Source organism: Theropithecus gelada, chromosome 7b, assembly GCF_003255815.1.
Source record: "Theropithecus gelada isolate Dixy chromosome 7b, Tgel_1.0, whole genome shotgun sequence".
Classification (NCBI taxonomy): Eukaryota; Metazoa; Chordata; class Mammalia; order Primates; family Cercopithecidae; genus Theropithecus; species Theropithecus gelada.
The window spans coordinates 22,299,495-22,309,001 of NC_037675.1; the positions used below are offsets into that span (position 1 = coordinate 22,299,495).

The 9,507-nt window shown below is 44.5% G+C and overlaps 1 protein-coding gene across 1 annotated transcript; it reads left to right on the forward strand.

Annotated features, from left to right (window-relative positions):
• The first annotated feature begins 1,771 nt into the window (after nucleotides 1-1,771).
• On the forward strand, nucleotides 1,772-3,770 carry RNASE7 (ribonuclease A family member 7). Its single transcript, XM_025391044.1, has 2 exons — nucleotides 1,772-1,989; nucleotides 2,479-3,770. Exon 2 carries the CDS (start codon nucleotides 2,520-2,522, stop codon nucleotides 2,988-2,990), a length of 471 nt encoding a protein of 156 aa, XP_025246829.1. The 5' UTR covers nucleotides 1,772-1,989; nucleotides 2,479-2,519; the 3' UTR covers nucleotides 2,991-3,770.
• The last annotated feature ends 5,737 nt before the right edge of the window (nucleotides 3,771-9,507 follow it).

Below are 9,507 nucleotides of genomic sequence, written 5' to 3' on the forward strand. Positions count from 1 at the left end.
AACCTTATGATCAGGATGGGTTGTGCGACTTCTCCACAGTTATAATCCACACAACAGCCAGGTAATCCTTTAAGCAGACAAGTTCTTTGTTCATTACTTAGAACCCTCCTAGGGTTGCCTATTGTGCTCGGAGTAAAAGTCACAGGCCTTCAAATGGTCTGTAAGTCTTCCCAATGACCTTGTCTCTGGTTCCTCTCTGAACTCTCAGTCACCTGCTCCAGCCACACTGGACACACTGCTGTTCCTCCAACACCTTAGGCATCTGTCTGCTCTGGGGCTTTTGCAGTGCTAGTCTCTTCACTTGAAACATTCTTCCTCCCTGATAATCACAAGTTCACTCTTATCTTCAAGTCTCTGCCCCAGAGTCAGCGATTTCAACCATCTTATATAAAATTACTGACCACCAACCCCTATACTGTTCTACTTTTTTCCCCAGCAATTATCACTTTGAGCAAAGTATACATTTTGTTTTTACTGTCTTTCTCCAATGGAATGTAAGCTCCACAAAGGCAGGGACTTTTGTCTTTGTTTGTTTTTGTTGTTTGTGTGTTTGTTTTTTGAGACAGGGTCTCACTCTGTCACCCAGGCTGGAGTGCAGTGGTGCAATCATGATTTCTCAACACAGATTTTATCTCCAAAGCTCAAGCAGTCCTCCCACCTCAGCCTCTGGAGCAGCTGGGACCACAGGCACGCACCACCATGCCTGGCTAATTTTTCAAATGTTTTCGTAGAGACAGAGTTTCATCACATTGCCCAGGCTGGTCTTGAACTCGTGGCCTTAGGCAATCCTCCTGCCGTGGTACTAGGATTACAGGTGTGGCCCACCGTACCTGGCCATTTTTGCCTTTTTTGTTCAGTGATATATCCCAAGTACCTCGACACTGAGTAGGTGCTCAATAAATATTTGTTGACTACATGAATGAATCATGCCCAAGATTCTGAGATTACCTACCACTTACAGGTAAATTCTGAAAACAAAAATACTACTCATCTCAGTTTCACAGGCCTTCTCACACACAGAGGGTGATGCTTCTCTGTCTTGGCGTCTCGGTTCTCCTGAGTGTCATATTCCAAGCTCACAGGAGCCCCCAGAGTAGCACTGACCCAGACGCTACACACAGCTGTCACCACCACAAGGAACAGGACATACAAAGTGAAGGAAGCACTAAGGCAGGATGTTGAGAGCAGCAACACCAATAGCATTTTAAACACGAACATTTGGGAAGTATTAAAGTTTCGTAATTTTCAATAAAAAAGGGAGGGAACAAGTGAAATTGAGAGGTGTTGGCTGCCTTCTCCAGGTAAAGCCACATGGCCTTGGTTGGTACCTGGAACTGGAGAGGCCCATGAATCATTGTGGAATGGCTTTGCTACTGGGGATGGTGCCGGGCATCATGACAGTGATGATTCACCCACCTCCCTCGTGTCTCTTCCATCTCCTCCGAAAGGTAAGCAGTATATCCAGATGACAAGGAATCAGACAAAGCATCTTTCTAGGCTGTTCGATCTGTACCTCAGGTCAGAGAAGAAGCAACCCTTAACATCACAGTGATTGACTCTTCCCAGGATCGTGGACCACAGGTGTATATGAGAGGATATAAATGACAACTCTTCCTGAAATTGATTTCAGTTGACACCTGGATCAGGTGTTCTATTAAAGAGTCATTAGAACCATGTGGCCAGGGGACAAATATAGTCTTTGAATGTGACGATTCAAGCTTCCTCATTGCTGAACATGTTTAGGCAGGTACAGGCATCCTTAGGTGTCCACGTATTTGGGACATGTAAGTGGAGAGGCATGAACCTGATTCATTTCCTGATCCAGTGATGCTCCCCAGCCTGCCTCCAAACAGACGCAGCATAGCCCAGGCCAGCTCTTAAGGAGTTCAGGAGTGAGAAGAGGCCCTCAGAGATCTGACAGCCTAGCAGCGCGTGGACACCGCCTCAGCCCGCTGAGCAGGAGTCACAGCACGAAGACCAAGCACAAAGGTGAGGCTGCAGTAGGTTCTGGGGAGGAGTGAGGACAGAGAAGGAGGGATGGGCTCTGATCCTGACAGTACACTCGAGTGAGTGATAAAATGGTTAAAGGAGGGACTGGATTTAGGGGAGATGGGGACACGCATTGGGGAAAGGGGAGAGTGATGTTGGGGATGGAGGCAAAAAAAATGAAAAAGAATGGGAACACAGACGAGATGGGAATGGGGACACAGGAACACGGAGACACAAAAGAGAGATTTGAGGGAAAGGGGAGAGGACAAAGAGTGACAGGCAACAGGGACAGAATGAAGGGAGCAGAAATACAAGATGAGAGATGGGGCCACAGGGTTGGTGTTGGGACTGCAGCGGATGTGGACGCACAGAAGAGGAGGCAGAGATGAGACAGTGAGGAAAGGAGACAACCGAGTAGGGAGATGGGTGATTAGCTCATATGAGCAAGTATAGGAGGACTAATTCCTCGACTGAACACCTCTGTCCCAGCGACCCCTGCCCTCCATTCTGACTGCTCCCCCCTTGGAGAGATGGCACCGGCCAGAGCAGGATTCTGCCCCCTTCTGCTGCTTCTGCTGCTCGGGCTGTGGGTGGCAGAGATCCCAGTCAGTGCCAAACCCAAGGGCATGACCCCATCTCAGTGGTTTCAAATTCAGCACGTGCAGCCCAGCCCTCAAGCATGCAACTCAGCCATGAAAAACATCAACAAGCACACAGAACGGTGCAAAGACCTCAACACCTTCCTACACGAGCCTTTCTCCCGTGTGGCCACCACCTGCCAGACCTCCAACAAAGCCTGCAAGAATGGCGATAAAAACTGCCACCAGAGCCATGGACCCGTGTCCCTGACCATGTGTCAGCTCACCTCAGGGAAGTACCCGAACTGCAGGTACAAAGAGAAGCGCCAGAACAAGTCTTACATAGTGGCCTGTAAGCCTCCCCAGAAAGAAGACTCTCAGCAATTCCACCTGGTTCCTGTGCACTTGGACAGAGTCCTTTAGGTTTCCAGACTGCCTTGCTGAGCCTCAATTCCCTCTCCAGGCCTCTGCACCACTCCCCTACACCCAGAGCATTCTCTTCCCCTCATCTCTTGGGGCTCTTCCTGGTTCAGCCTCTGCTGGGAGGCTGAAGCTGACACTCTGGTGAGCCGAGTTCTAGAGGGATGGCCTTTCATCTTTTTGTTGCTGTTTCCCCAGATGCCTATCCCCAAGAAAGGGGCTAAGCAAGCTCAGGGCTGTGGGTTCCCTGGTCTATGCCTTTGCACATGTCTCCCCTGCCCCCTGGCATTATGGCAGCATGACAAGGGGAGGAAATAAATGGAAAAGGGGCATATGGGATTTGTGGACACAGCTGTTTCTGTTCCTGAACTAGAAGTCTTCCCCAGCTCTGACGTGGCAGTGAGGTGACCTGAAGCAAAGAAAAATATAAATAAATACCACTTCATATTTGTGTAGAGCCTCCACGTGAATCCTCTAATCCCCTGTGACATAGACTTGACAGGGATTGTATGCCTTCTTTATGGATGAGAAAATGGAGATTTTAGAAAGCTTAATTAATTAAAGAGCTTGTCTAATTAGTTAGTAGCAGAACCTGGACTTCAACCTAGGTCTCATTACTCTAAATATAGTGTACTTTCTACTCTACCAGTTGGACAACAAAGAAGACACCATTACAGGGGCAAGAGGAGAACTAGGTAAGAGTTCACCCATGAAGAAATGAGTGCTCTGAAGAGCCAGTTACCCTGTGTTGGCTGCAATAAAGATCATAACCTCTCTAGCCAAGAGATTGTTTATAAGGTGCTCTGGCATCTTATTCCTTCTCTCTCTTCCTCTCTAACTGCCCCTCCCACTTCTCTAGACCACTGCTCTTCTAACCTAGGCCCTGGGCCTGGCTCTGGCTGGATCCCCTTGGCCTGAAGACATAAGGTAAAGGGAGTGTCTCAACTTCATCCCCCAGATCCAGGATCACATTTCCTTTGACCTTAAAGGACTTCCATGGCCCTGAGCCTGCTTGTCACAAACAGGCTGGTGGGAGCTGCCAGAGCTTCCTTCCTCCTGATAATGATCTCCCCTGCCTCGTTGCTTCCCTGGCTCTCCACTCTGGCAGTCTGCCCAGGCCTGAGGGGTTGAGATGCGAAAATGCCATTTCCCCGTCCCCCTGGGCTACAGATACCATTTCTCCTGCTCTGGTGAGTGGAGCTGGAGAAGATATGGCTTGGTATTGGCCCGTCCTGATGGTCTCTCCAGCATTGCCTGACCAGCACCATCCCCTTCTTTCTTCCTTTATCTCAGTCCCAAACAAGCTGCATTGTATCCCATGCCCGCCCTATTTCAAACCCAAATTCATTATAAGACATTCCCAACCCTGATGAGGATTCCACTCTACCTGTCCCTCCCTATCAACTGCTGTGCTTTTTCACTACTGACCAGAGTCAGAGTAAGCTTGGGAGCCAGACAGAATCAGGTGTAAATCCTGACTCCCGTCTACATGACCTTGAGCAATTGGCTAGTCTGTTTCTCTACAGCAAAATGAGAGGAATCCTACCTGCCAAATAGGATTCCAGGTAAAGATGTGGAAATGATATCTATGGAACTCCTGTCAGCCCCAAGGACTGATAGGTATTAGATCATGATAACTAGTAGTAGCAATCTCCATCTTTGGAAAACACGCAGACCAAGGCAAACACCCTCACTAAGGTCTCCCCAGAGACTTTCTTCTGCCAAAGTGATGGTCTTGAGTGGGTTAGAGGACAAGCCCGCAGGCAGAGTCCTGCGAGGCAGCCAGGTTGTCTGAGATGATAAGGAGAGAAGGTAGGGAAAGGATGATTAAAAGAAAGGAGAGCAGATCATTGAACAGTTCGAACAGAATGAGGGCCAATAAGTTGATGAGTTGGCCACCACAGCCAAACGACTGAGTGTAAAAATAACTACTACCTGGAAACAGAACATTGCCATCATCGAATGGACTTCTGGGATTCTTTAATAAATCTGAAGTTTATCCAAAATCTGAATTTGTTTTGAACTCTTGTGGTCACTATACTACATTTACCATTCTAAAGAGATGATTTTCACTTGCGGTGCATAGAAAAGCAAGATATTTGGGGCAGCCAATTTTTTTCTTCATTTTATTCTTTTTTCACAACTGTATCTTCTTTATTGATGATCTTTCTATGTATAATATGGTTTTAGAGACATTCTCCTCACAAAATTTAAAGTGGCTAAAAATTATGCCTTCAAAACATCCTCCCAAAATAAGAATTTCCAAAAAAAACTTTTTCTTGAAAGACTCATGACCTAAATAGCATTAAATAACTAGAAAGTTCTGAAGTAACCTGTGGCAATAGAGGTCAGAATAGTTGTAGCATTGGGGAAGTACCAACTGTGAAGGGGCATGGGGGAGCCTTCTGAGGACCTGGAAATATTCTATTCTTGGTCTGGATATGTTTCCTATGTGAAAGCTCATTGAACTGCACACTTAAGATTTGTTTCAAGAGGTGGCAAGTGGTCATAAAAATAAATAAATTAAAAAAAGACGTGTATTTTATGTAAGTTTTATCTCCATTTCAAAAAACTCTTTCAAATATATGTACTTCTTATGGGATTATTTTATTTACATAGTAAATGATAATACACCAAGATTCTAAAAAGATTATGACATAATTAAATCATAGATAGAATTATGATGTAATCTAATTTCTATTGTTCTGTTTTGTACTATTTGTTAAATTAAATACTACTTGTGCTGTTTATTAAATTGTTGTAAATACATTGGGCTCAGCCAGGCACAGTGGCTCTCACCTGTAATCCCAGCACTCTGGGAGGCCTAACCAGAGCAGATTACTTGAGCCCAGGAGTTTGAGACCAGCCTGGGCAACATGGTGAAACCCCATCTCTACAAAAAATACAAAAATTAGCTGGGTGTGGTGACACACGCCTGTAGTCCCTGCTACTCCAGAGGCTGAGGTGGTGGATCTCTTGAGCCCAGAAGGTCGAGGTTGCAGTGAGCCATGATCTGCGTTCCAGCCTGGGTAGCACTCCAGCCTGGGCACCACTGCACTCCAGCCTGGGTAACAGAATGAGAGCTCATCTCAAAATAAATAAATACATACATACATACCTTGGTCTCAGAAGGTACAGTTGGCTTTTGAACAACATGGAGGTTAAGGGTGCCTACTGTGTAGTCAAAAATCCAAGTATAACCTTTGACTCCCCCAAAACCTAACTACTAATAGCCTATTGATCACCTGAAGCCTTACCAATAACATAAACATTCAGTTAACATATCTCTTGTATGCTATATGTATTATGTACCATATTCCTATAATAAAGTAAGATAGAGAAAAGAAAGTTGTCGTTAAGAAAATAGTAAGGAAGAAAAAATATATTTATCATTCCTATAGTGGAAGAGGCTCATCATAAAAGTCTTCATCCTCATTGTTTTCACGTTAAGGAGGCTGAGGAGGAGAAGGAAGAGGAGGGGTTGGTCTTGCTGTCTCAGGGATGGCAGAAGCAGATGAAAATTGGAATTTAGTGGACTTGCACAGTTCAAACCATTGTTGATCAAGGGACATAAGGTTCTTCCTAAAATTCTCTAGCTAACACACTCTCTCCTATTATTTATGTTACCTGTGAACTAATTTCCTATTTTTTAACCATGTAGAAATTTTAAATAATTGTTTCATATATAAGCTCTCACAACCATTAATAACATCTTTCTTAAAATAATAAATAATAAATATTCGTTTATACTTCCACTGGCTGGTAGACTTTCAATATAATAATTTTTTTTAATTCACAAGGAAAATTTCACTCCAGGTTACATCTAGAATACTCACCAATATTTGGAAGTAACTATTCAGATATTAACAATAAATCCAAATGGCCTGGCCTATTCTCATTACTGGTGCCCTACCTGATTAGATTTAACAGTCACTCAATCCTTCATGTGATCTTGATCACAGCCAAGTTAAAGGATGCCAGGAATAGTGATGAAATAGGAATTTGGCTATTCAGGTTTCCAAAAGGCAACGCTGCACTACAAGAAGATAGTAAGTTGGGCCAAATACCAAGTCTGGCTGAACTGTGATGCATTGCTACTTGAAAGCTGAATAATAGGAAAAGGAGACTGCTTAATTATGAGATATTTCTGTTGCTGGGGCTGGGAGCTTGGAGAGAGGATGGTGTCCAGGGGAGCTTTGCCCAGTCTTGCGCAGATGGACTTAAAGAGAATTGTTTCAACATTGAGTGAAGGAGCAGAAATGGAGTTCAGTAAAGAAAGTAACCCAAGAACTGGAGATAGATGAGCTGGCTCTCCTAGGAGGGAGACTATTTGAGGTAGACTGGGGAGGAGACTTTTCTACATGACTTTGGTTCCCAGAAGTCTCCACACACTGAAGTAAATGAGCTCTAGACACTATGAAGAGGGCCAACAGAATCACTGTGAAGAGAAGGATCCTCAGCTCCAGGGATTTCCTCTGCCTACACCCTGCCCTTAAGATCAGGACCCTTTGGCCCTCTTCATAGTGTCTGGGGCTCTGGGGGATAACCCTTGAGCTATGGTACCAAAAAACATACCAGTACTAACAACGTCCAGGGAGCCTTCTCTTCTCCTTGGGAGAGCTTCAACTCATTTCATCACACTTCTTCCAGGCACCTGCACAACTGGGCTTCCAAAAGTGCTTCAAAGACTTCAGAGCCTCATTCTAATGTCCTCCCCCTACCCCCACCCCACCATAAGTGGGCAAAAAGAAGAGCAGTTATAGCTCTTACCAGGATGCTTACCTGTGCAAGACTCCAAAACCAGTAAGCTTGGGAACATCCATGGAGCCACAGGGACACGAGAAAGCCCACATTGCTAGTGAGATCTTGTAAGAAGTCCACAGTTCATAAGAGGAGAGGTAAAGAAAAATATGTGCTCGTGATGAAAATACACACTGTGATACAAGGCCTCTTAGTTTAGGGAGGTGGGAGTTTCCCCATCTATATAAGCTGGTCTCAAACTCCTGAGCTCAAGCAATCTACTCTCTTCAGGCTCCCAAAGTGCCAAGATTACAGGTGTGAGCCAACGTGCCTGGCAATAATGCTATCAACAGATGGTTTTTGGGCTTGAATACCTTCAGGGACATGGATCTTCACTACCATTTCACAAGAGTATAAATGTGGATTAAAAGTAACAATACATATAAAGCACTTAGTACAGTGACTAGCATGTAGGGAAAGTTTGAGTAGTGTTAGCATTTCTATTTATCATTGTGGTGTCAAATGTTGAGTGGCCAAACCTGTGATGAATGGAGCAGGCTTGACTTCCGTGACAGAAGAACAAAGGATTTAAACAAGGGAGGCCAAACTCCTCCTCATCCGCCTCTTGCCAAATAGCTCCTAGCCAAGAGTAGATAAGGTAAGGTTTAAGGTCAGACAAAAAGGACAATATTGTATTAATTTCTCTAGATAAAGTAATTTGGGAGGAATGGATGGGTACTTTGAGTTGAAGGAGAAGAAAAAGGGGGCTTTGGAGGATTTCTTTTAAGATTACTTGAGGGAGGTTTTTCTCCAACCTCTGTGAATTTATGAATCCAAAGATGTGAAAATAGGTTGGAGGACTTAGGACCACTAACTTTTGAGGGTGCCTGTGTATTCCTTCCTATCCAAAGAATTTGATTACTGCAGCAATTGATGGAGACAGGGCTCTAGTGACATTTCCAACTTCCCCTCCTGAGATATTTAAATTAGTCCTTAGGAGGGCTTACTGTCCCCTCACCTCCATCATGGAAACCCCTTATATTTTTCCCACCCTCTGATTCAGCTCCATTTTCTGGTTCATTTCCCATCATTCAAAACCTCCACCAATGCCTCTGACTCACGTCCAGTGGATTGGTTATAGCAGAAAAACATCGTGGTCATTACTTTCTATGGTTTTTTGATAGAAACTTAGTTGAATTGACACATTTAAAACATTAACTGTGGTGTGAATTAGTACAAATTCCTGCTTGGGTCATGGCATTTAGCACAAGACGAAATTTCCTGTCTCCATGGCTTTAGGGCTCTCTCAGTAGATAATCACAATATTATAATGCTGCAAGACATCTTGGCCAGTGTTCTCGAGATCTTCTAGTGCTACCTTCCTCATGTTGCAAATGAGCAAAATAAGACCCTGAGGACTTAAACACCTTGCCCAAGATTACATAAATAATTTAGGCAAAGAACTCAGGCTTTTCCGAACGAGCCCTGTGATATTTCCAAAGTGGCACTCCAACTAATAATATCAAATGGATCTCAGATATCTTTCTTTTTTTTTTTTCTTTTTTTTTTTAATGAGACGGAGTCTTGCTCTGTCGCCCAGGCTAGAGTGCAGTGGCGCAATCTCGACTCACTGCAACCTCCGACTCCCAGGTTCAAGCGATTTGCCTACCTCAGCCTCCTGAATAGCTGAGATTACAGGAATGCACCACCAGGCTCAGCTAATTTTTGTATTTTTAGTAGAGACGAGGTTTCACCATGTTGGTCAGGCTGGTCTTGAACC